The sequence below is a fragment of the Exophiala aquamarina genome (genome assembly GCF_000709125.1).
Source record: "Exophiala aquamarina CBS 119918 chromosome Unknown aczIA-supercont1.20, whole genome shotgun sequence".
Lineage (NCBI taxonomy): Eukaryota > Fungi > Ascomycota > Eurotiomycetes > Chaetothyriales > Herpotrichiellaceae > Exophiala > Exophiala aquamarina.
Window position 1 is genome coordinate 459731 of NW_013550568.1, and position 25495 is coordinate 485225.

Consider the following 25495-nt stretch of genomic DNA (forward strand, 5'->3'; position numbering starts at 1 on the left):
GGACCACGGACTGCCGCTTTACTGACGCATCATGTGACTTAGCTCAACTTCGGCTCAGCCTACTCAGGTAGCTGCTCACCCCTCCTCATCCTTCTCATCAGCCGTACTTAGTCCCGTTTCTAGGCCCCTCTATCATTAAATGCTCGCGCCATACTTCTTAGGTATCTCTCTTTAATGATATTTTATTCACTCTAGTGACCCTTTCTCGTAGTAGCCACCTATACGCCGTATACGTTACGTCTTTACCATAATCAATATATTTAAATTTCGTTGATGAATGCCAAGACGGAAAAGGTCACATGCCGACCGCTCAAGGGATAGTTGAGTGGGAGATATGTTGGGCTGTGGGAGAAACAGACCGTGGTCAGTCCTAGGCCGGTTACTGTGGCGGAGACGGATGCCTAAACGGAAACCGAGTCCTTGTGACAGTCGACGATGTGAAGTTATGGGGTTCGTCACACAAGCATACAAACTGATGTCGAGCAATAAAAGTGCTTGTACAATGTGCGCTGGTTTAGGCAATGGAATAGTGCTGCTTTAGGGATTTCTCTGGCGATCTACACCCAATGTTCCTGCAAAGGGGGTTGCCAAGGTCAACTAGGACAAATCTTACTTTAGGGGTTCTAACTTCCAAGTGCCCAAGTCAGATACCCATCTAAACTAAACGCAAAGGTGCGACTATCAATTGCCCGACTAACTAACTAACTTACACGGCAGCCTTACAACTCAGTTGATGCCGCTTTCGTTTGACTTATTACTTGCACCGATATTTTTTGGTTTTAAAAAAACACCCTCAAATCTCTCTCTCTCTCTCTCTCTCTCTCTCATCAAAACACCCCCATTGTTTGCAGCGTCGTCAAGAACTGGGAAACTTTGGATTGTCGCTCTTTGTCTGCCTAGGCTGCCCGTGCGGCCAACCGATCTTCCAACTGCATCCTCTGCTGCAATGGGCGACCAAGTTGAGGCTGGGAGCGGCAGACCGTCCATGCTGCTTCGCACACTGGCTCGCTTCCTACCATGGAAAAGGAGCCATGAAATCGTAAGTTCTCCATATCGAAAGATCTGGACATCCCAGCTGGCTCAAGGACTAAACAGAGTGATGTTCGCCAGGGCGAAACAACCCAGGAACAAGACGGCCGTGGCTCGACGGACAAGACGCTCCTCGACCTCCCCAACGAACTCGTCCTGATCATTGCAGGCTTTCTCGACCCGGCGTCTCGGGTGCTCTTCAGCCTCTCGTGTCATCGGTTTCGGGGTCTGCTCACCTCTCACCTCGACTTGACGCTTGATGGTGACCGGGACACCAAGTTTCGAATGTTACAGCTTCTCGAGCTCGACCATCCGGGCTTCCTCACTTGCCGCTATTGTGGTCTTTTGTATCGTTGGCGGACGAGGGCCTGCTTCCAGTACAGATGTCCACGTCACCACTCGTCCAAGGATGTCTACCTATCTTACTGTCAATACATTAGCGGGGCCGGGATTGAGTGTGTTGAAATGGGGCGAGGTGTGGTCGATTTGATTCTGCGAGCCTCCGAGCATGGCCCCGAATATGGTGTGCCTGTGTCTATCTTGAACATCAGCGGTATGGATTGGCAAGGCGTCCCACGAAGGAACGAGGGACGGCTGGTGGACGGTCAACTCATCTTGGCCAGTCACACGCGGGTGGAAATAGAACCAGGAGGAGAAATGACGACGATGAGAAGTCTCCTGGGCAGGAATGCATGCCTTCATCTACATTGTACCTACGGACCCGTTGATTTGACGTTGAAACCTCTCGAGCAAGTCGTCGCGAGTATGATAGCCGGCTCGGAAGTATCGCAAGTTTTCAAGTGTCCGTTCTGCGAAACCGACCACCAATTAGACATGCGAAAAGGCGACGGGGGTCGAACCACTATCGCCCTGAATGTTTGGAGGAACTACGGACGAAGATACCAGAACGGGCTGCCCAATGAGCAGATTTTTCATCGGGAACCTCAGTTGCGGCTTGATGCCAGGACACTCTCGCAAAGGGATCTTCGAGCGGTCTTTGAGTCGGACAAGGAACACAATCCAGATTTTGAGCCATATCAATCCCTAAATGCTATCTCATTTGCTCGGACAGAATCCCACCTCCTTAGCATTACGAAGCCATAGTATTACAGCTCTTGTCCCCGAATCTAGGCTATTTAAGCACGTCCGCCAAGGACTCTGAGGTCGAAGCATGGGAAAAAAGTGGCACACGACTTCTGATTCGTGATAGAAGAGCAGCGAGGTTGGGGCAGACTAGGCAACGACAAGAACCTATGGCAATGGTGAGTCAATGGTTGTGGGCTATTCAGAGGGTCAAACTTGCCTGGCAATGATAGTTGGGCTTGATTGGGCCTGTCTTGGTTTCACTCATTGAAGAGCTACTCGTCACCAGCACTGCGTAGAAGTGCAAGCCGTCGCTGGTGCGACCAGGAATCGGACCTGGTCGCCGCCGGGGTTTCCCCCAGCGGACCTACACCACAGTTAGCGAACTCGAGTGATGGTGCTCGTCACCGTGTAGGTATCGTCGGTATAGGCCAGAGCGTCCTCCTGCCTCCGTCTCTCGGCATCGAAGAAGCGCCGAAGCATCTCCTTGACCTCTAAAACATCAGTAGTCAGCTGGGACCGATTAACAGCGAGGAGAACCTCTTCCTGCACAGCTCCTCGCAGAGCATCACCCAGCAGACGAACGGACTCAGCATCTGGACTGACCTGAGGCACCACGTCCCGCTGAGTAGGATGAGGGCCTTCTTCCTCGGGGAAGAGAAAAGAAAAAATCCGGCCGACGAGGGGTATACGACGGACGCGGCCTACCAGCCTGTCGACCATAGCTGGTGCAAAGGGGGAGAGGAGTGTGGCAATAATGCCGCCTGCTGGCCACAGGTGCTGTGAAGCCATTGCTACAAACCCAAAATGTAGACTTTGGGGAGAAGAAAGGGAAAAGAATCGGGGAGACGAGAGAAAGGTTATAGTATTGCCGTCCACTGGTTCCTTCCCTAACAGCTCTTACATCGTGAGGCGAGGGAAGGTACGAGCAGACGTGACGCGCATACGTGTCACGACCTTCCTCCAGAGTAATCGCGAGGGCAGGTGCGAGACTGAATGAGAGTCGTTCCCGGCTTGAACAACCATTTAGGACTCGAGACGCAAGAGATGCATGTGGGTTGTGCGTGCGAAGCATCGATTGTCGAAATTGCCCTTGGAAACAGTGTAACGACCTCAACTTGTGAGTGCCTCCCTCGTGCCTCCCTCATGCCTCGAGAACGTGCGTCGATTCTTGGGCATAGCATGGCGCCCCGAATCTCGTTGTGAGCAACTCGAATGCGAACGATTTGGCAGCAAACCACCGCACTATTCATCACACATGAGCTTGTTCAAGTTTGCGATGACGCGAATCACAAGAACACGAACACGCACAAGTTTACATAACTATAGATGAACTATTTTCTGTTTACCACCACACACGGTTCTCGTTTTTCCAACCACTATCGCCCGTTGAAATTTGTGGGAATTTTTTCACGAGCAAAGTACGCGCATCGAACACCGAGATTCGTATTATTCTCGCGGGCTCCATCGACGGTTAATCGTTCCTCTGAAAGAGTGCTTTATACACGAGACATCACAACACGTTATACCAGAAGCCGTTCTGTTTTACTGCCGGGTCTGGTGGTTGACGCGCATAAGAAGCAGCATCCGAAATGATTAACAGGATCTCCTCCTCTCGATTCTATACTCAGATAAAATTAGAAAAACCAGACCTTCGAAGTAATCCACCCCCCCCCCCCCCCCACAGGCGCTCGCACCTCCCTCAGTTCAACCTCAAATGATCTGTACGGAAGAACCGCATGGTCGAAGTCATTCAAGCCCTGCCCTCACAGCTTCTCTACCAGGTCGGCAAACACAAGAGCAGCCTCGTCGTATTCCATGTCAATCCTTGTCTCTTATATGTTTGACAAAAGTATTCATAGCCCAGGAAAGCTGGCCTGGAGCTTTCTCCTCACGAAGGCTTTTCGGCACACTCATGACTTTGTGACCCCGGCATAGATTCTTCGACGCCAGTGTTGATCCTTGGCCTTCATCTTCTAGTAAGCATGCATCGCACAACCAGCACTCTTGGCAGGTCAAACACAGGTTCAAGGAATCTTCTCTTCTCGAGCTGATATCACAGCGGGTGCAAATTCTTTTGACAGTGTTCAAGATAATACTTCAGTGCAAAACGAGCATCCTCCAGCTGCCCATTGTACTTGAGGCAATTTGCACAGCGGAGAAAGTCGCTTGGAAGAGGCCATGAGTGTATCTAATCGACAATACCGACGAATCAGTGGAGGAAGCGCGCCGTCATTACAACCGTACTTCCACAGCCTCGTCAGCTTGTCTGGGCAAGTGGCGACATAGTCGAGGCAACTTTGCCCATATGCATCGATGAGATTGCCATTAGCTCCTTTTTCCAGTAGTAGAGACAAGAGCTGTTCATTATCCGTAGAAAATGCATGATGAACCAGCGTTCCCCCTTCTTCGTTAATGTGTTAGGGGATGCTCCAGAATCTACTAGAAAGAAGTGCATTTTCAGGAATCCAGGCTTTGGACTGTGGTTTCAACGCTATCAATTTGCAAAGTTGCTCGCAACAAAACTCCTTAAGGAAGTTAAGGGCTCCGAACTCTTGGAGGGCCTGTATGATACCTTCGTTGTCTGATGATGGAGCGATTTGCAATGGCTGAGAGCAGACACTGTAGTCGACCGAACAAGGTTGAGTCAGCTCGAAGACGGCTCGTTTCTCGCGATTGCAATCCAATTCCGTTGTCTGGTGCAAATTTGCGCCTACATCAAGAACCAACCGAGCGAAGTGGACATGCCCTTTATCATAGCCAACTCTAAGGGCGTTTCCCACCCCGGGTTGTCCCAATCAAGGTTCACGTTCTTCAGTATCAGCATCTTGGCCATCTCCACGTTTCCGCAGTATGCCGCTGCTTGCAGAGGTGTTCCGTGCCTGCAAGCAGAATAGCTCATCAAATTTTCGAGCTTGGCCAGGGTACTGCTTGCATGGTCTATACCTGCAATAATACAGCAGGATAGGGGATTTGCCGACCTGCCTCGCGTAAACCGATTCTTTGAGGATGGTTTGGGTACGCGACCCCAAAAGCACCAACGGTCCAATGTCCAGGCATTGCCCTGGAAGAAGTTCAACGATAGTCGAACTAGTCTTTCGGAGTGGAACTTAGGGGGTACGTTTCGAGCGTGCGAATTTCACTCTCTTCCTCCATACACCAACAGACTGTGGTTTTTAATCACGGATTTGTGAATGCTTGCCCTGCGTTTATCGTAGTCTGGAATGTCTAGCGATCGCATTTCCCGAAACACCGAGCGAATGTATATCAAGCAGCTTTCTGCGAGAAGTTTATGGGTATTATTCGAATCAAAGTGAAGGCCGTACGGGTTTCTGTCCGACAAGAGATATTCTTGGAGGGAGGAGTGGGCTATGCTCACACCTGTCTGACACTTCACCCTTCTCTGTAGAAGCTTCTTTGTGGTTAGCGAGACGAGGCTCGAGCCAGTAGTTAGTAGATCAAGAAGGTCACCCGGCCTGGCTTCCATCACAAGGCATTCGTTGCCTTCAAAGTCGGTGGCCAAGGTATCGACCAACTCATGCAAGCCCAACTTCCTGTCAGCAAAACAAAGCCACTGGAGCAATCTTAGAGTCATAATCAGGTCACCATCAGCCTCAAGACGCCGACCTCATCTCTCCATGTACGGAATCGTTGAACGTTAAAAGAGCCAGCGTGCCGTATTTATTACCGCTATTCCAGCGCTTTGTTATAGTTGGTTGTTGGATCGGGACATCGTAGCCATTCGTTGAGTTTAGCGGGCCAATTTTCCATCCCAAACTAACGTGGTTATCACTCTAGACTCTCTTGGGAAGGAGCAACCATGATACTGACCATCTGGCTGCCATTTCATCTGATGCTGAATTTCTTGAGAGAGTTTGCTCCGATATATTAGTACACAACTTGAGGAATTCAAAACAGTGAACTCACAAATGATCATGTTGCAATGCTATGCTAATTCTCGACTTCAAACGTTCAATCTGGACGAGAGCATGGTCTACCTGTTTGAAGGTAATCTTCCAAGTCAAGGCTTTCATCAAACTGCCTGAGCCAATCTTCGCGACGAGGTCTTCAACAACGGATCTCAACTGATCGAGGGCGCCGTCGTGGGTAGAGAGAAGCTTTATTTCATTGAACCACGGTTCGTCGGTTTTGCATTGATCAACCTCGCTTTATAGTTGAATTGATAGGGAATAAATTGTGACGGCCTCCCTGGCGACTTGTATTCTCTGTCGGGATGCTTTATGTACGCTGCTCGCATACTGCATGAGCTTACAGGTTAGGTCGAGGATACCGATGATACTGGCTGTCACGCTGAGAGGTTCCATTATGAGTCTGACAAGATTGATTAGTCGAATGAGAACGGTAAATAAGGTCTTGTGCCTCACCTCGTTGAGCGTGGAGAGTCCGAAAGTTCAGAAACGAGGCTGCAGGTAGAATGTGAGCATCATGCTATCAAGTTTCAGCCCAACGCAGGGCAGTTGGCGGCGCCAACAGAAACTCATGCTCTATGCGATCTATCTACCTAGTCAGCTGGTTCGCCAAACGTGCAAGAGCGATGCCTTGATCTGGGAAAGTGGAGGGACGTAACTGGACGTCTATTACTTTCTGCCTCTGGCACACACTTTTGTCTGAATTAGGAGCTATACCTAGGTAGTTACCTATTTTTATTAGTACCTTGCCCTTGAAACCACACATCAAGTTCAAGTAAATATGCAAACGAATCAGCAATTCGATTTGATTGCTAATCTGTAGTGCTTTGTCGTCCTTTCTGCCCTTGGAAGCTATGGGCCTTTTCCTCAGAGCTATGAAGACGTCGAAGCGTCAGGTTTGAGCGTATCCAGCGCCTCCATCTCATCAGTTCCCGGCCCTTCCTGACTGAAATACCGGAATGGAATTTTTATCCTGCACCGAATGACTGCTCCATGCTGGATGTGAAGATTCGATCACGTCGTATTCACATCGTGCTTGCGCTGTCTATAGCAGGCAAGTCCGAGTCGTCTTGGTTGATGCAGAGGGCAACTTTTCCTTGTGTTGGTTCATGATCGACGAGGCTGCAAGTCATGATGGCTCCGCGGCCGTAACCGCCTTCGCAGACTTGGTCAATATTTAAATTCACTAATCCCTCATTCACCGTCCAAAGCCAGGTGGTCCATATCCCCTTCCCTGCCCGGGCGGTCCGCCTTGGAACCCAGGAGGAGGCTGGAACCCAGGGGGTGGTCCTCCAGGGGGGCCTCCGAAACCAGGCGGCGGACCACCAAAGCCTGGTGGGGGTCCTCCAGCTGGCGGGCCGCCGGCACCACGTCCTGGAAATCCTGGCGGCGGAGCCCCTCCTGGGAAACCGCCTCCTGGTGGGAAACCAAACCCTCCTGGAGGTGGTGGTCCACCCACACCAGCTACTGGGCCGCCCAAACCAACTGGTAAGCCACGACCTGCTGGTCTCGAGATTCCTGTGCCGGCCTGCAGAGCGGTTGGTGCACCTCCCGGTGCAGATTGACCCAATCGTGATGAGGGATCTGATGGGGGTGGTCCTTCAACACTGCTCGATACAATATTCGTTCCTCGCAGAATAACCAGTCCCAATGTTCTCTTCTCTTCTGTCTCAACTGTGGCTGCTGCGGCGGATCCAGGTGCTGCGGGTGCGGAGGATTTATTCTGCTTACGCTTCACTTTGCGAAATTCTTCGGTGTCGGCGAGGACAAGATTCATGTGCTAGAGACACCATTAGAAGTCATACAAGCTTGGAGAACGGTTTCTGCTGACCTTATCAAATGCTAGCATCTGGCCGGTCATCTGCCTGCCATCGTTCAGCGTTACGCGCATGCGATAGTTGATCTAGACATGGTCAATCAGTTTACCATCCAGCTCAGGTCGGATTGTTCTCGGCGCATACCAGATTTTGCTGCGGTAGAGTTAGTGGCAGTCAATGTGTAAAAAGGACATCTCTCCTGGATTGCGAGCATACCATTTTCCCCTGCCTGTTCGCCATCTTGCCAACAACGCGCGCACGAATGCGACTTGGACAACTAGCGTGCTAGTGTTTTGAAGTTCAAAAATACAGGTACACTCGTGGTTCTCGGCCGCAGCCCAAACCTCGAGAGTCAGAGAGTGACTGCAACACTTCTAGGGAGAAGAGATAAATGCAGCAGGCCTGAGCTGACTGTCCTTGAAATTGATAGTGATCTAGCAAGGACTTTAAGTGAAGGACTGTCTCGCCGCCCCAGGCGTCGCCCCATGCTCGAAAAAGGCTTTCCCAAAACAGCCTAGTGCATCGGCGACTCTTGGCATAGTGCCAAGAATCATTCTCCCACACTTACGGAAATTCTCCCTGGCACAACCTCAATTAGTCCCTCTCGCTTTCGCTCTCTACACAACCTCGCGCTTGGAATTAAGCAAACTCTGTCGCAATCGTTAACACCACCATCTAAAAACCATCAAGATGGCGGAAGGCAACGACAAGAGCTCCAATGCCATGCGCGAGCTGCGTATTGACAAGCTCGTCTTGAACATCTCAGTCGGTGAATCTGGTGATCGTCTCACTCGTGCCGCCAAAGTGTTGGAACAACTGTCTGGTCAAACTCCCGTCTACAGTATGCTGCCACCAAGAGACCATCCGCCCTCGTCTTTGCCCTGCTAACAAACCTTCCCCTCTCAACAGGCAAGGCCCGCTACACCGTCCGATCCTTCGGCATCCGACGTAACGAAAAGATCGCCGTGCACGTCACGGTGCGAGGACCCAAGGCGGAGGAAATCCTCGAGCGAGGCCTCAAGGTCAAGGAATACGAACTGCGCCGCAAGAACTTCAGCGAGACCGGCAACTTCGGCTTCGGTATCTCCGAACACATCGACTTGGGCATCAAGTACGACCCTGCGATCGGTATCTATGGCATGGATTTCTACACCTGCATGAGCAGACCCGGTGCTAGAGTGGCCCGACGACGGAGAGCGAAGTCTTCCGTCGGTCGTTCCCACAAGGTCGGCCGTGACGACACCATCAAGTGGTTCAAGACGCGATTCGAGGGCATTGTCCGATAAATGGTTTTTTTTGCTTTGCTGCACGCACATTCATGGAGCGTGCGTGGGTGATGGATGATGCTGGGCATTTGTGGGGAAACCTCGCCTCGACAAAGAAAAAATATTACTTCTAGCAAAAGATAACACGGGGTTGGGTGGATTGGTGTCGAACTCAAGTCGACTTCCAGATCCAACCACTGACCACTCAAAAAAAGCAGCACTCGTCGATTTATCAGGTGCACTCTTTCTCGCCCTGTTACAAACAACTCGAGTCTCGCCTGGTACAGGGGCTCTATGTATCAAAGGCAATGTGATGCAAGCACAGCATCATTCTTGAAATGACAAAACAGATGAAAGCCATCATCCTTTCCTTCTCGTTCATCCCTTCATTTTTGTATTGTGTCCGACATGCCTGCCGCTGATGACAGTATATGTTTCAGCCAAAAATGTAATACTACCCACAATCAATAATCTCCTGCCTCTTTCGGAGTAGATTTGGCGGTCACCATTTAGAGGAAGACAGCAGAAAGGTAACGAATGCACGCTCGAGATCAATGTAGCACAAATGTCCCAAATAATTTGTGCTATGGAGAACAATGACTGTATCCGGATTGACGTGTTGTGATATATGCACAAAATATGTCTGTACGGCCTTTCTGTCTGCCCAAAGTCCATGGTGTTAGATTTAACACCCCACCCATAGCGCCACGCTTTCTCACTTTCAAAAAGATCCAGGAAATCCACATCGTACTTTCGTTCATCGTAGGGTTGAGGAGCTCATGTTGGTATCTCGCCACGAATTCAGCTTGGGTTTGTTTGTGACCCAGCAACATGTGCTAGAAGCACTGATCCAATGCCCTCTTCCACTGGTCTTATCTGCTCGTAAACTTTTGGGAAAGGTATATTCTTCTTTACTTGTACATTGTGTAGGCAGTCACACAGATTGTATCAGCGCTGCCCGGTGGAGGTGTGACTCTGGCTCGCTGGGTTCGTATTATCGACCACCGGACTGATAGGCGTATTCGGGGCTGTGGCATCTGACACGCTGATGCTGGGGAGATTCAGTTGGGGCAATTGAGGTGCACCACTACTAGGGACACGATTCAGCGCGCCGGCGGCACGGCTGGCGTTGCTGGCAGCGCGACGGGCCACGGCGACCTCGTAAGATGGTGCATCGCCCCATTCCAGGAACTCGTAGTCAGGAGGGCGATTGGCCTCGTCTAACTCGGCGTGGGGAATTCGAGATTCGCCAATGTCTTCAGAACCCGTGCTTTCGTCGGGAGTGAATCTGTTGGCCGTGGGGGATGAGTTACTGGTTCCGCTATCCGGACCGCCGCTCATAGAGGTTTGAGGTCTAGATCCGCCGCCTGGTTGTGTCGAGACTGGTGTTGCCTGTGCCATGTGCTCTAGGTCTGACCCCGCACTCGATATGCTCATATCACTGATAGATGCCTCTCGTGTATGGGGTCGTGATAGATGTGTAAAGGATGTGGCATCGGAGCCAAGACGAGGTCGGCCTCCTTCTTCGCCCATAGGTGCCGCTCCGCTGAGGAGACCGCCCCGTTCAGAATCATTACTGTTGGCTCGGAGTCTGGTGCCGTCATGTCGTACTTCTCCAAGAGAGCCGTATGCAACACTAGACACTCTCCTTTCTCGTCCTCTAGACTGATGTTCGGCGATGAGGGTAGCGGCTGAAACGCTGACACCGCCATTTAACGAGGTAGCACTCTCGCCAGCTCGTTGACGAGATTCTCTTCTTAGTTCTTCTAATCTCGCAGTGTCTCCTCGGTCACGAGCTTCTCTCCGCTCGCGTCTTCTTTCTTCTCGTTCCGCGATCTCTCGACGTCGGGCAAGCCGAATCTGATATAGAGACTCCATTTGATCTTCTCGGCGGGTTTCTTCTGCTTCTTGAGTCTCTGGAAACTCGACCACGGTGTCCATGCCGCCCCTTTCACCCTCCCGGCCAATGACTTGCTCAGTGTCTTTCGGAGCTCGGGAATAAGCGGGTAAGGTGATTGTACTTCTCACACTCGCATTTCGATCAATGGTGGCCCCGGCTGTCTCACCGCCACGATTGTAGGAAGTGTTTGCGGATAAATCTCGATTTCGGACTTGGGAGTACTTGCCTCCAGGCTGCCAGGTCTGCCATTTCCTTTTCAGGAACTGGGATGGAATATACTTTGGACTTTTACCCTGGGTTCTCCATCTCCGAAGGAACGAATAGAAGACCACGGAGCCCGTGATGACCACAATAACAACTGATATGATCTGTTGGAATTAGAAAAGGACTACTAGAGACTGCGAATGACGACTTACAGCGATAGTAACAGCGCTGCCGCCAAAACTGGAGGAGCCTCCTTGCTGTCGTCTTTGCAGCTGAGATACAGAGTAGTAGTGTGTGGGCTTGCCGCGCCCAATAATGGCCGGAGTGACTGCCATGACTTGTCTGAAAATGTGCGGCGTCCTTACTACGAGGACATTTGAGGAATTCGCCAGGGGGAGGAGACGAATTAGTTGAGTTGAGCGAATAAAGGCGCCGCCCTCGAAGACTAGGTAGGAGCTTTTAGGTAGAGAATTTCTCGGTGGTGATGAGTGGTGGTGGTGATGGCGAGACAATACTTTGTGGGTTTCTGAGACCGCTATGTACAACAGATTGCCAGATGGCTGATATAATTGATTAAATGGAAGTGAGTGCAGCTATGTAGGACGCCTTTGTGGAGGGTGGCCTGGCTGAGAATCGGATCTTAAGGCTTACGGGAGTAACGAAGTGTCGTGGATGTTCGCTGCGCTGAGCTGGGCTGCGGACGTCAGCCCCCAGAGCCCAGAGCCTAGAGCGTGAGCCACTCGGAATGTGGGCGAGGGCCTAGGAACGAGGAGCGGGAGCGGGTGACAGACGCCAGCTCCCAACGCTGGCTCGTGCAAGGCATCAACCAAAAACTTGCTGAGACACGAACCAGGGTCTTTTTGCTGGCTGATCGGGTAATCAGTGCCCTTCTCATTTAGCCGCTGGGCTGTGGTTGGGCATTGCCTGGATGGGCAGACAGCTTTCTCAAATATGCTGTGTGGAAGAGGCCCATGCAATCTTGCAGAAAACATGCCGATATGGCAATAGTGTATATGAAGTATGTATGTAGTGATGATGCCACCCATCACGGAGCCACCTGGTGTGTCCATTGCCGTCCTGGGGGTGGACGAGAAGCCCATATGGTATTCGGTAAATTGTAGATTCAAGCAGAGAGTGTCCGTGCCTGATCTATGACGTCATCGCCAGAAGTGGCTCGTCTTTGCGATTGTACATACAGAGCACAGGCAGAGGTATGTGTGTAACAGGTCGCATTCTTCTCTAACATCGGATGCATGTTCTGTTCAATGCAGGCGTGTCCAGATTGGTGAGTGGCCACCGGGCGAAACCTCACAAACATTGGCTTTGGCGGTGGGCGGCAACGAGCGCAAGGCTTACGCCAGCTTCTTGACCATCAGTGCGAGTCTCCACGCCCTGCCGCCAAACGAAGCGCCTATTTGTTCATGCTGCATGTAGGGCGCTCTTTTTATAGGTTGGTGCATAAGTGTATCTTCTGGCGCAGTTGGACCACTCAATGTAGGGAGTACCCACCTAGGTCATCACATGTTGTAGGCGATGTTTCCAAGATAAATTCAAGACTGGCAGAATAAAAGCAATGATGCCTGGGAAGCCTGGTTCACTATGTACTGTCTGCTTCGAGGCGCCCAAGATACCAAATCGCAGGGGTTGAGAAAACCTTCACGTGATCTGGTGTGGTGCCTGCCAAGATGCCGCGGATTATCTTCAAATTCCGTTCCGCGCTCCTGCTCAATGGTCTCCGCGCTAACCAATTTCAGCCGTCCATAATAAACATTTCTCGACACTCGCTGTTGCAGCTGACTTCGTGGATTGTTTCCCACACTCATTGATCGCCCAGTATTCTGTAGGTGACATCGTACTCGACACCATGGCCCCCTCAAGATTTGACAGTGGCACGGGGGGAACAAACTACTCCAGCATTCATTCCGCCGACGCCTTCGTTGGCACTTATCAAGTAAAACACCCGTATGCTGTTGGTCTGTTATCTGGCTAACCATTTCCCAAGGTCATGTATACACCGGGTTCAACATCTCCGCATTCCGATCGTGCTCATAAGAAGTCCACTCGCTTTAGCAAAGCAGCATCAATCAGATCTCACAATCAAAGCCAGTCGTTCATCCTTCCCGCCAATATTCCCAATACATCCCAAATTGTTGCAGACCAAGGCTCCTTGCCAGATGTTCAGGTCCACTACTCCATTCCCGCCGATGAGAAACAGATAGTAGCATCTCTTCGTACTCTTCAACGCGACCTCAACGAAGCCATACAGACCATCAATTCGCTGACACGGGAACGCGACGAGGCACTGCTAGAACTTAGGTTGCTTAGAGCAGCCTCTGTAAAAGAAACGACTCGGACCAAGAAGACGACTCGTATCTCTTCTCATCAACAGGAAGAGGAACTGTTCGATCTGAGTCGGTCGATAGAAACCCCTCAGAGATCCCCGGCAAGGAAGGTGTCGAGCAAGCGCTTTGGCGCAGATACCAAGCAGGCCGGTAAGACAACAATCTCAGACGATGCACGGGTATTGTCACCAGTCGAAATCAATGGACCCCTTTCTCCGACTCCTGACAAACGCTGGACCAGTGGAACTACGGGCAATAGTCCAAACAAGTCTCAAGCACACAAGAAGCCCACGGTCAACGATACAGAAAACAGTGTAGTAGAAGACCCAACTGCAGCTTCTAACACGTCCAGACGCCGCCGACATTTGGATCTGGACGAGAACATGACCTCTGCATACATTCTCCCAGATATCACTGTTAGCCAAAGTCAAGCACAGGGTATTTCTAAGGGCGCCCAGACTGTTCTACATCGCCATGACCCTGAACACGTCCAAAACTGTGAAGTCTGTCTGCGCCTCACTGGGTCTAAAAAGACTAAACACGTCACACATGCCAGTCGCAAATCAACCCACATTAACACAACCTCAGGCAGACAGGCATCCAAGTCAGCAAAGGAACAAGATTTCACCGTCCAAATCACGCAGTTGATGAAATCTGCAATGCTTGATGACCCTACGATCCGCCCGAAGATCTCCCCTTGGCATGCTCTGGCTAACGTCAAGAAGCTGTTAACCGATCAATTCGAGGAGGCAAAGCGGAAGCACGGCATCGCGTGGGAGACATACGACGGAATTGAAGCCCCTCTTAGCAGCAAGAGACACGCTGCCATCAGCGAAGAACTATTCTATTGGTCGAGAAAGATGGAAGAGTGCAGAGTCAATCTAGACCAATTGAGAGACGTCGAGGAGGGCATGAGAGGAGAAGATGAGAATTGAAGTAACATTGCCTCGAGATCATGCAGGCCACCTGGAGATTTTCTGGTCGGCTTCAATTATCGTGAAGTTGAAAGTGTCAAACAAAAGTTGTTCCTGGAGGGTGCAGCACGAATTATGGTTTCGTCTTTGATGGTGGCGTCGTTTAGTTTCCTGGAATTCGATATGGGAGATTGTATTGCGTAGGGTGTTGATTCTCGGTCTGCGGGCTCATACTCAGGCAGGTTTGATGAACAGATGTCTCCCTCAAGGTGCTCCATGCCAGCAGATGTGGACGTACGCATAACAATCCAGCCTGTATGGTTTTCTATTAGCGTTGGAGTTCCGAGCAGGAATGAATTTCAATGGTTCTATCACACTTCATCATATTGAATTAACTGCCGTAAATTCCTGAGTAGAACTCGGAATGTCGACTATGATGGCGTGGATTGTGGCACTCGTGTGCAGTAAGGAGTGCGGTGTTTTGCGAAAGCGGGGCTGTCAAGACCAGGAACTATGAGACTTATTTTTATTCCATCTCTCGGCCAGAAGAACCCTTCGGATAATTCGATGACGGGAGAACACGCACTCCACCGGCTACGATTTGCGAGACCTAGGTTCCAATTATTTGGCTCATTCATTTCCAATCGAAATAATCTTCTGGCTGCAACTTGTGTCGTGTTCAGGATCTGGGAGAATGAGCATCTCGTTCCACGGGTCCGCTGCCGACGTGCGCGCGATGGAAGATCCCACGCCCACCACCCTCTACACTGGGGACGCGACAGACACGCTGGTGCTCCATGCGGGCCGGCTACATGCAACAACACAGACCCGGAGGGAGGCGACTCGTTAGAATATCTATGGATTCGAAAAATGTATGATATGTCTTGGGAAGAATAGTGCATTCACCTTGCTTTTGGATTTGGAATGCACCGCCACGACACCAACTCTCCCAGTCTCTCTGATAATGTTCCAGTTTAGAGAATCGTCCTGCAGCTAGCTAGAGCAGAATGGAGAATCACGCGTCGTTGCTTGTCTAGGATGCTATGGCGCACCTAGACAAGCGGACAGGGAGCTGGGTGGGAAAAGACCTGTTCGGCTAGGATGTGTGGAGTAAGGCATCAAGTCCGTCGCGTCGATTTCGTCTCTTCTTTCAACAGCAACAAACTACGAGACGATCTCCTCCGTCTCTTCGATGACCTCCTCGACGACTTCCTCAACGACCTTCTCGCCCTCGGCGTCGCCGACGCTGCGTGTGCGCTGTAATTTGAGTTCTTCGTCAGGGTCCGGTAGGCCGAGTTCCTCGCGTTCCTCCTTCAGGCGCTCCTTCTCCTCGCGCACCCAGCTGTACCATTCCTGGTAGAGGCGGCGGCGGGCCTCGATGACCGCGGCGTTAGCGCCTTCCTCGAGCTCCTTGTCCAGCTCGTCGAACTCCTTGCTGTACTCGCGCAGGTTGCGTCGGACAGTCCGTTGTTCTTCTTTGCTGAGCACGGTGGCTGGTCGCGGCCGCCAGAGGAGTTGCTTGAATTTCTCGATGGGGTTTTCCGAGAGGAGTTGCCCGTAGAATGTCCAGAGCCTGAAGCCGTTTTCCATCTTGATTTCTGGTCAGCATTTTGTACTCATGAGCAGCCAAGAATATCATGAATGGAGGAACATACCTGATGCGTCCATACACTAGCACTAGTAGTAACATATCGTCCAGTGGGGTCCCAATCTACGTCGGTCATGCCATAGTGATCTTCGGTATTCATGAGCATCAGATTTGCAGCTAGGGCGGCATCGCTTTCTGGCTTGTCACCCTCGTAGTCTAGATCATAGAAGTCGATATCTGAGTGCTGCTGTACGCTCACAGTTGCAACTACCACAAATCGACCACGCGGCGACCAGTAAATGCCGTTGCTGTTCTTCTTGTCAAAAGTTCGGACATGTTTGAATGCACCAGTACCTGCACCTTTGACTTTCTCGGGTGCAAAGAAGGAGACTGCCGTCTTGGGTAGAACATTGCTGCCTGCAACCGCTTCACCAGTCGTAATGAGCACGAATCGGTCACCTTTGGGTTCCCAGGCGAAGTTGATGACTGTGTCTTTGAGACTGTCGACGACTTCGACGGGGACACCCTTCTCTTTGATGCGAAAGATTTCTAGATTTGTTGCCAGCGACTTCTTGGACTTTGAATGCCTATCGACCTTGACACAGATAAATTTGGCCTCGGATTGCCAGTGCAGCTTTGCATCTGTGACGTTGAAAAGATTTCGGGTCCTCACAACCTCTTTCGTAGGGAATGACATCAAGGTCACTTTGGCGGGATTTGAACCAATCTCGGGAGTCCAGAAGCAGAGAAGCTGTTCGTATGTCTTGACACCCTCACGCTGAGTGGTGGCTGGGGCCCATTCAAAGTCCACCAATCCGTCGACTTTGACGGATGTCTTGTCGAGTAGGTTCATCCGGGGTGTTTCGTAGACAGAGATACTCTCACCAGGTTTCATTCTTGCGACGTATTTCTCATCGGCGGACCATTTGAAGGCAGGCCATTGGACTTTCGCCTTAGGAGGGACCACTCCACCATCTGAACCGGCAGCGGGAGCGAGATCGTGGGCGACAAAAGATCGAAGGGGTTTGCCGGTCTCAATATCCCAAATGACAATGTGCTTTCCTTCCTCGTCAATAGTGAGAGGACCTTTTCCTTCCTCCACAACGATAGGTTGATTAGACCACGTTGTCAAGAACTTCTCACCTGGGGAGAATTCAATCAGACTGACAAAAGGATGAGGGAATTGCTTGATTCTCTTAAAAGAAGCTCCGCCCCATAACTGAACTCCCTGCTGATGAACTGATGCCAAATATGTCCCTAGTGGTGACCAGGATACGAATAGCTGTGTCCAGTGTTTGCGGTCGACAATAGGTTCGGGGTTATCTCTCTTATTGTTCCAAAATACGCCGACGTTGTCTCCTCGGAACATAGCGAATTGATCGCGGGCACCGGGGTCAAACAGCCATGATCGAAGGTGTTCTTTGTCGGCGAAAGGTTCGATCTCTGGAGGAACATACTGTTCGTCTATTCTTCCTTCTCGTCCATACTTCTCAATATCAGTGAGTTTGTTGACGGCAAGGGTGTGCTTCTTGTCAAGGGCAGTTCCATGGAGCTGTTTTGTAGCGGCAACTGCTTGCTCGGGGGTTTGATATTCGACGAAGGCAAAGCTGAATATGACTTAGAGAGGCATAAAACGTAAGGGGAGGGATGAGTATACCCTTCAGAATTGCCTGCGTCACTCATAGGCATAAAAATGGACTCTTCGCCATCCTTTATTCTGCCGACGGTGTTTAGTCTTTTCAGGAGGAATTTGACGAGTTTTGGCTTTTGATCTTGATTGACGATTGGGAGGCCATCGATAACCTGTGGCTATCAGCAAAACTTTATGAGATTCTCAAGGGCATCGACATACCACAAAGGTATCCAGGCCTTCTTCCATGCGCACATCATAGCGTTCCTTCAAGTCGCTAAAGTCGATATTATCTTCCTCATCTTGGTAATCATGGTCGGAAAGTTGATCAAAGCCGGGCGCCATGATTGCGGCTATAGGTGTTCCGAACAGTTGACAGTGGGGTATTGATCTGTAAGTTCGAAAGCGACGTTGAAGGCTGTCGGGCTGGCCTCGAGAAATTCCAGTGATACAACTTTGGTGGCGGAGTGCGCAGTTTGCAGTGCGGGTGCAAGTTGTGGTTGCCAAGAGGCTCAGCACGAGTCAAATGCAAGGGTCACGTGACTATAAATGACTGAGAACAGCCGGATCACATGGTCACAAATTTCCACATCTCGGTAAACCTGCTACTTATAGTATCATCACTAGTCCTACTAGGAGCCGTTGGCTTTCCCCAAGAATCGAAAAGCAACAAGCGAGCGCATCGCAGGCTCGCAGCGCACCGCGTATCCCATCCCGCTTCGGCTTCACACCTGCGGATTTCCCCAAGCCACCTGAATTCCTCTGCCTCTGCTCTTGTCGCATGCACGTCCCCTTCAGTTCTCCCTCATAATCTGTCCTCTTAGTAGATCCATTGGCTTCTTGCAGAGCCTGTACAACTCTCCACACCCACTAAATCCAGCTCACATTGGCCTCTCAACCGCCCGGTCGGCCATCAGTGCCCTTGATGCATTGTATGGCCCGCCTGTTGATCCTCACCTGATCACTTTTCAATTCTTCCAGCCATCCAGCCTTTCAGCGCAACATTGCATATCTTCAACTCAGCGCAACCTCGGGCCCAGTCTGCCCGACATGTCACGTACGTGCTCTTTCCCCAGTCGCTGCTGGTTGACCAACTATATACCAGTTCCCTCTGAAATCCGCGCAAAGTACGTCAGCATTATCGACTCAATTCTCGAGAATGCCGATCTTACAACAATTACGAGAAAGAGTATCTTGAAAGGTATTCAAGATCGCATCGAATATGACATAACCCCGCAGAAGGTAATATATTCCGAAAGACACCTTTGTTTATACTCATGTTTACTCGCTTTATAGGCCGCTATCAAGGACTTGATCGGCGAGCGATTCGACATCATCAACGCTAAGAGCAACGGCGATGGCGACATGGACACGTCTGTGGTGCCTTCGGTCGAGCCCGCAGACCCGCTTCCCAAGACCAACGGTGTTCATCACGCCCAACCCTCGGTCTCGAGTTCACCCGCTAAGCGTGAGGCTGGGAGTGAGGATCTCTCAGATGTTGTTGACACAGTCCCGCCCAAAAAGAAGCGCAAGGCAAGCGTTGATGCAGATGCGGCCCTTGCGGCCAAGCTACAAGCGGAGGAAGAAAGGTTGGCCCGACCTACTCGAGGCGGTGCAAGTCGAAAGGTAGCACCAGTCAAGAAGAGAAAAAAGGCCAAGAAACCGCGAGTGACCGGGTCAGACGACTCGGACTTGGACGAAGGTGGCAACAGGTCTGAGAAGCCGAGGAGAAATACAGGATTCCATGTAAGCCAATTTCGTGCTGGGGCCAGGGAGTTTGACTAAGGATTACTAGAAACCACTGAATTTATCTCCAGCTCTATCCAATCTTTTTGACGGCGAAACGCAGGTCAGTTGGTCGGATTAGTGGTTAAACACAAATACTGACCTGGAAAATAGTTATCTCGACCTCAAACGACTCAAAGGATATGGAAACATATCAAAGCAAATGGACTTCAAGATCCCAACGATAAGCGCTACATTATCTGCGATGACAAGATGCGCGAAGTGTTTCGGCAAGACAAGGTTCATATGTTTACCATGACCAAGCTCATCTCCCAGCAAATGTACAATCCTGACGAATGATGATATCCGAATGAGAGAGTTAGGAAGAGCATATTGGCGCAGGAAATCTTGATTAGAGCCGTTTGGTGCCCAGTGGTAGCCTCGACGCATTTGGCGTCGAACTGGCGTATTCCAGATATTGCTGTGATGAGTTTCATCTACAGATTGGAACTTGACCTGGGTTGAAGAAGGAGGGACATACTATCCGCAGAGATTCTAGGACCCATCAAACGATGATGCCAGTAGTACTAGTGGTGTAGTGACGGAGTGGCAGGCTGTGTCTCAGGAGGGACAGCCTTGCCGGGACAGCCTTGCTGACTAACGCCTAATGGAAATTGGTGCTTCCTCCAGATACCGTTTAGAGAAGCAGCACAGTGACTCATGGCAAAGTGGCTTCCATCGAACACAGCCTCGTTATATCAAATGACATAAGATGCTCTACGGAGTACAGGAGCCATGTTCTGAGCCCACTGAGTTTCCTATTCTTGAATACTCGAGTCTTACAAATTGCAAGCAGTGAGGAGGACCCCCACTACTTAACTAGAGCCCTGGCAATTTCCCTGGTGAAGTCATTGCTACTAATTTCTCGCCCACCACCACGACTTCTACTACCAACAACACCACACCACCACACCACCCGGGCAGTCCTGCATTCCCCCTCTCACAACAGCAGCTCTCCACTGTTCCGTCGACTCCTCCTATCTACATATATACCATGGCCGACTCTCCTGCCACTGCGACTGCTAACACAGCCAACACGCCCACAACCCCCCGCGGCGGACAGCCAGGTCGTGGCCGCTCAAACAGAAACCGAAGCGGCTCCCAGAATTCTCCCGAAAGCAACAGACAGGACACTGGAGCTAAAGCATCCCGTGGTCAAAGAGGCGGCAGAGGACGAGGGCGGGGGCGGGGTCAACCGAGAGACCCTGCTGCCTCTGCAAGAACAATTCCCGTTCAAGCATCTACCGACGGTAGCTCTGGAAGGACACCTGGAGGCGGCTTCGGTGCTCGCCTGACCGAAGCTGCCTCAAAACCTGAAGGCGAATCAAAAGCCCCTCAATTGCAAGGAGAAGGACAAGGAGCTGACGCAGCTGCCGAGGAAGTGGAAATCTGCTTCATCTGTGCCAGTCCTATTGAGCATGTCTCAATTGCTCCTTGCAACCACCAAACCTGTCATATCTGTTCGCTAAGATTGAGGGCTTTGTACAAGACTCGCGCTTGTGCACATTGCAGAGTAAGTCTTGCTTCAGCGCATTTCACCTATATATAATTTACACAAAGTCCAGACAGAGTCTCCGTTTGTAATATTTACCGACAATGCTGAGAAACGATTCCAAGATTTCAACGACTCCGAATTTGTCAAAATTGACGAGAACTTGGGAATCAAATATGAGAAGGACATCATCCTTGAAGACACGATTCTCCTTTTGAGGTACAATTGTCCCGACAGAGACTGTGACGTTGCTTGTCTTGGATGGCCTGACTTGCATCGCCACGTGAAATCCAAACATGGCAAGGTCATGTGTGATCTTTGCACCAGGAATAAGAAGGTCTTCACCCATGAACACGAATTATTCACCTTCGGCGAGTTACGGAGACACGAGAAACATGGTGACGATGACCCGGGTGCAATTGATCAATCAGGCTTCAAAGGTCACCCCGAATGCGAATTTTGCAAGCAAAGATTTTATGGCGACGACGAACTCTATAATCACTGTCGGGAGAAGCATGAGAGATGTCATATCTGTGACAGGAGGAATGGTGGACGTAATCCGCAATATTACCTCAATTATCAAGAACTCGAAAAGCACTTCGCTCAGGCCCATTTCGTCTGCTTGGACGCCGAATGTCAAGCAAACAAGACGAACGTCTTCGAATCCGAGATGGATCTGAAAGCACATCAACTTTCAGAACACCCCAATGGGCTATCGAAAGATGCTAGGAGAGATGCAAGGCTGGTCAATCTATCGGGCTTTGACTTGAGGACACCCTACCAGCCAGAACCTCGTGGTGGGAGACGAGATCGGGGGACTGGGAGGGGACGTGATCCTAATGCTGAACCTTTGCCCATGTCAACTGCTCAAAATCTCAGTCGGGCTGAGCTCGCTTACCAAAGACAAATGGCCATTCAAAGCGCCCAATCCGTATCTAGCAGGAACTTTGGGGGTCAGCTCACACAATCTAATCCCGCTCCACGGCCACAACCAGCGCCTTCTCAGCAATCGCAACAACTACCACCAGTCGAGAACGTCTCACTTGAGGCAGCAGCCATAGCCCCTGCAAATTTAACACCACAAGAACAAGCGCGAGCTGTTCGGCACCAAGCTGTCACCTCACGAGCAACGTCTTTACTAAACAATGACAAGACCAAGCTCTCTCAGTTTCGAACTCACGTCTCTGCGTACCGAAGTGGGACAATCTCGGCCAACGACTTGATCGATGGGGTATTCTCTCTCTTTGATAGCCCAAGCACCGAATTAGGCAAGCTCGTCCGTGAGCTAGCTGACCTGTATGAGGACGAGACGAAACGGCAATCTCTTCTTGGAGCCTGGAACAGTTGGCGCAGTATCAATGAAGATTATCCTAGCCTCCCTGGCCCAAGTGGCACGTTGCCCGGAGTCACTGGTGGTGGTGCAAGCGGGTCAGGTGGTCGCCGAGTACTGACATTGAAGAAAAGCACAGCTCAATCATCACGGTCTGCAGTGTCTCGACAGGGCTCGTGGGGCAATGCTCTCGCAAGCGGTACAAGTCGCGATCCATTCCCTGCTCTGGGCGCTGCCAATGGTGGTTCACGGAAGGGACCAGCAGCAGCTCCTTGGAGCATGACATCAGCACCAACTGTAACATCCACCAGTATCAGTTCTTCCAGGCCTAGCACAACAGCACCGACTTCTAATCGTATTGCTGCGCGCCAGCCACCGCTGAGACAATCCGCAGACAACTTTCCCTCTCTTCCCGCTGCAGCTAAGCCAAATACAATGATGGCAGGATTCAATACACGTGGTTCAGTCCGTTGGTTGGGCTCAAGCAGAAATTCCCCTTCCGGATCAGGGACCAGCACACCCGCACAAACGCCCTGGGGCAATGGCGGTTTGACACCGACACCAGCTCAAGCAGCCGCAGCGGTAGCGAGTGTTGTTGGGGGTGGAAGTGCTGTGACTATGGACCAAGGAGGTGAAAGCGGAGTTCTGAAGAAGAAAGGAAAGAAGGCGAAGAAGGGCGAAACGCTATTTCACTTTGGATGAAGAGTTCCTGTATCATCTCAAAACAGCGAGGCGAATTGACGCAATTTACCCCATCAACATGACCCATGGGATCTGATGTCACCCCTTCCTTAGTTAATGGCTGTTGAAATCACTGACTAGGTAGATAGCAATTCGATCAGTGTATCTACATGATGCAAGACAAGAATCACTTTGCATTCCCACACGATGAATTTCTCGAGACACATTTCGCTCTATCCCTTCGTTTCCCCAAGTGAGTCATGCCAGGGCTCCCACCACCAAAATTTCCCGATGGTCCTCTTCCCTATAAATGTGGGCTGCTGCCCTGTTCTTCTTCTCACAGTTCGAATTCTATCTGCATCTTCTCGCATTAGACATCTCGATCAGTTCAAGGCCTTCCGCTCCCTCTGCCACTCTCTTTCCTATATATATCGGCTACTTTCCTCCCGTTCTGCCGTTCTTGTCATCGTTCGACATCTGAGTGCATCATCCTCCTGCATCGAGCATCTCAATCCGTCCAACATTCTTCCACTTCCACTTGACACGTCTCTCACAGACGAAGACTGCTTCCCCTTTCTCCTCATTCCGACGTCTCGCTGCATCCCTTTAAATGCATTCGCTTGTACTGAAAACCTCAAGGAGGACAATCCGGCTCGCAGAGAAATATTTGTTGGCGCGCAAATTGCAGAAAACTACTTGGACTTTCACCTCAACTGATCTTGTCCTTTGAACTTGCGCCTTGTCAACGATACTCATCCTTGTTCCTTACCCTTGACATGTACACCATTACGGTGTACATATGGTCACGAGAATGTTCTTACCAAACCAAATCAATCCTTCCGGGCATCAAAGATCACTGGGATGGTTACGAACCTCATCAGCAATACCGGCTTACCCACCCTGTGGAATTCTAAAGGCTCCAGAAACACACAGTGCCATTGAATCAGATACATCATGGACTCCAGCTTCACGTTCTAACACGTTGGCAATGTTGGCTTAGCCCATTTCGAGAGAAGACTCAGACGAGCAATGCGCGTTCACCTACAGAATGGAAGATGGACAAACCAGCCCGTTTGGTTTCCATGCTTGCTACCGCATCGTAAAATACCGCCACCATGGACACACCTCTAGTATAGTACAGCTACACAACGGCGCGGTCGCGACGGTGAAGATACTACTGGTCTCATTCAAGGAAGCTCTCCTGACTAAGCTCGCTACAAAGCAGGCTTGGCTTTAAGGAAGCCCTGAGATCAATGCTTACATTGATTCCTCCAACTTCCCAGTTCGACCGGGGTGACGCCGAACTGTCCCTTCTACTTCGAATGGGGCGTTCTTCAAGAAAACCGAAGAGGAGTCAGAAGATCGGGTGCAACCATGCACATGTCAGTCCGAGAGAAGACTGTAACATTAAATCCCTGAGGAGTCCAACAAAATCATAACGAAGGAAGTAGCCCCAGACCCGATTGAATAATAGCAAAGACGCGTGATTCACTCACGACATCCTCAGCCGCACTCACCCCGACCCAATGTTTCGCACTTTTACACAACAAAAATCCCCATCAATCACCTTCCCTTGGGGTCTTTGTTTCTGCGAAATGGCTGCGTGCAGTATTGATCACAAGTGTTACTTGATTGTAAACTCAAAGGATCGATTTGAAGATGACCAAGTGGCTCGCAATGACCTCAGCCTCATTATTTCTCGGCTACAAGTTCAGCTACAGCTCTGCTGAATGATGGTATTACAAACCGAAGCTGAAGACAGCTGGTCTCTTCTTCACCTGGCAACGATGTGCCTGTTTACTCTATTTCAACGGTGGAGGTCAATAGGTCGCATTCATACTCACTCTCATGTATTAGTTTTTCTAACGAAATCTCCGATGCAGTATCATCTCCTATGCTGCATGGTCCAGCAATATGCCCAGACTGCGACAAATTTTTTGAATGCGAACTATACTCGGCACAATCAGCGGCTGAAGCTGCCTAAAATCAAGCATGTCGTCAAAGGAGAGTGCAGGAGGCCGAGAGCAACACAAAACATCTAAACCCGATAACTCGACCCTCATGTCATACACGTAACATATTCGAGGTTCACACAGCTATTCATACGGCCCGGAGATTAATCAGCAAGCGGATCACAGAGATCTCGGTGCATCAAAGTTGGCAGACATATGGTGACCTCAAGCAGGTACAGACGGACCTAGGTGGCCTCGGAAAAGTACGGCGTGCAAGGTCAATTGAGCTGTGCCAAACTCACCCAAGCGTAAGTGGTGGGCCACTAAGCTTACGAAGCTGCGAGATCCTATACAAGCCGCCCAAATTCCACACGAATAAGATATGGTGTCCTGTTTCTGGGAAAGAATTCGAAGCATCAACTAGAAAAGCAGCCCATATAGTTCCCTACTCAATCAGCGAGGCGAACACTACATAATTCATGGGAACCCACCCGGACGAAGGGTACGGTGCGATTTGGTCGGAGAGAAATAACTTTATGCAGAAGAGACTTTTT

At 50.6% G+C, this 25495-nt stretch overlaps 8 protein-coding genes across 8 annotated transcripts; 5 read left to right on the plus strand and 3 right to left on the minus strand.

Annotated features, from left to right (window-relative positions):
• Positions 1 to 1101: 1101 nt before the first annotated feature.
• Positions 1102 to 2073, plus strand: A1O9_12053 (uncharacterized protein; the record flags this gene model as incomplete). The annotated part of the gene is made up of 1 exon (XM_013399199.1): positions 1102 to 2073. A coding segment is annotated over one exon (972 nt), but the record flags the coding sequence as incomplete, so codon positions are not given.
• A 5166-nt stretch (positions 2074 to 7239) lies between these two features.
• On the minus strand, positions 7240 to 7932 carry A1O9_12054 (small nuclear ribonucleoprotein B and B'; the record flags this gene model as incomplete). The annotated part of the gene is made up of 2 exons (XM_013399200.1): positions 7240 to 7821; positions 7873 to 7932. 2 exons carry the CDS (start codon positions 7930 to 7932, stop codon positions 7240 to 7242), a joined length of 642 nt encoding a protein of 213 aa, XP_013254654.1.
• Positions 7933 to 8548: 616 nt separating this feature from the next.
• A1O9_12055 (60S ribosomal protein L11) lies at positions 8549 to 9144 on the plus strand (the record flags this gene model as incomplete). The annotated part of the gene is made up of 2 exons (XM_013399201.1): positions 8549 to 8699; positions 8768 to 9144. The coding sequence occupies 2 exons, from the start codon at positions 8549 to 8551 to the stop codon at positions 9142 to 9144; spliced, it is 528 nt and encodes a 175-aa protein (XP_013254655.1).
• A 927-nt stretch (positions 9145 to 10071) lies between these two features.
• A1O9_12056 (uncharacterized protein) lies at positions 10072 to 11562 on the minus strand (the record flags this gene model as incomplete). The annotated part of the gene is made up of 2 exons (XM_013399202.1): positions 10072 to 11391; positions 11440 to 11562. 2 exons carry the CDS (start codon positions 11560 to 11562, stop codon positions 10072 to 10074), a joined length of 1443 nt encoding a protein of 480 aa, XP_013254656.1.
• A 1529-nt stretch (positions 11563 to 13091) lies between these two features.
• A1O9_12057 (uncharacterized protein) lies at positions 13092 to 14504 on the plus strand (the record flags this gene model as incomplete). Its single annotated transcript, XM_013399203.1, has 2 exons — positions 13092 to 13178; positions 13230 to 14504. 2 exons carry the CDS (start codon positions 13092 to 13094, stop codon positions 14502 to 14504), a joined length of 1362 nt encoding a protein of 453 aa, XP_013254657.1.
• A 1143-nt stretch (positions 14505 to 15647) lies between these two features.
• Positions 15648 to 18046, minus strand: A1O9_12058 (eukaryotic translation initiation factor 3 subunit B; the record flags this gene model as incomplete). Its single annotated transcript, XM_013399204.1, has 4 exons — positions 15648 to 16073; positions 16139 to 17678; positions 17729 to 17874; positions 17924 to 18046. The coding sequence occupies 4 exons, from the start codon at positions 18044 to 18046 to the stop codon at positions 15648 to 15650; spliced, it is 2235 nt and encodes a 744-aa protein (XP_013254658.1).
• Positions 18047 to 18751: 705 nt separating this feature from the next.
• Positions 18752 to 19786, plus strand: A1O9_12059 (uncharacterized protein; the record flags this gene model as incomplete). Its single annotated transcript, XM_013399205.1, has 4 exons — positions 18752 to 18943; positions 18998 to 19447; positions 19497 to 19550; positions 19601 to 19786. The coding sequence occupies 4 exons, from the start codon at positions 18752 to 18754 to the stop codon at positions 19784 to 19786; spliced, it is 882 nt and encodes a 293-aa protein (XP_013254659.1).
• Positions 19787 to 20480: 694 nt separating this feature from the next.
• A1O9_12060 (uncharacterized protein) lies at positions 20481 to 23010 on the plus strand (the record flags this gene model as incomplete). Its single annotated transcript, XM_013399206.1, has 2 exons — positions 20481 to 20999; positions 21052 to 23010. 2 exons carry the CDS (start codon positions 20481 to 20483, stop codon positions 23008 to 23010), a joined length of 2478 nt encoding a protein of 825 aa, XP_013254660.1.
• Positions 23011 to 25495: the final 2485 nt, after the last annotated feature.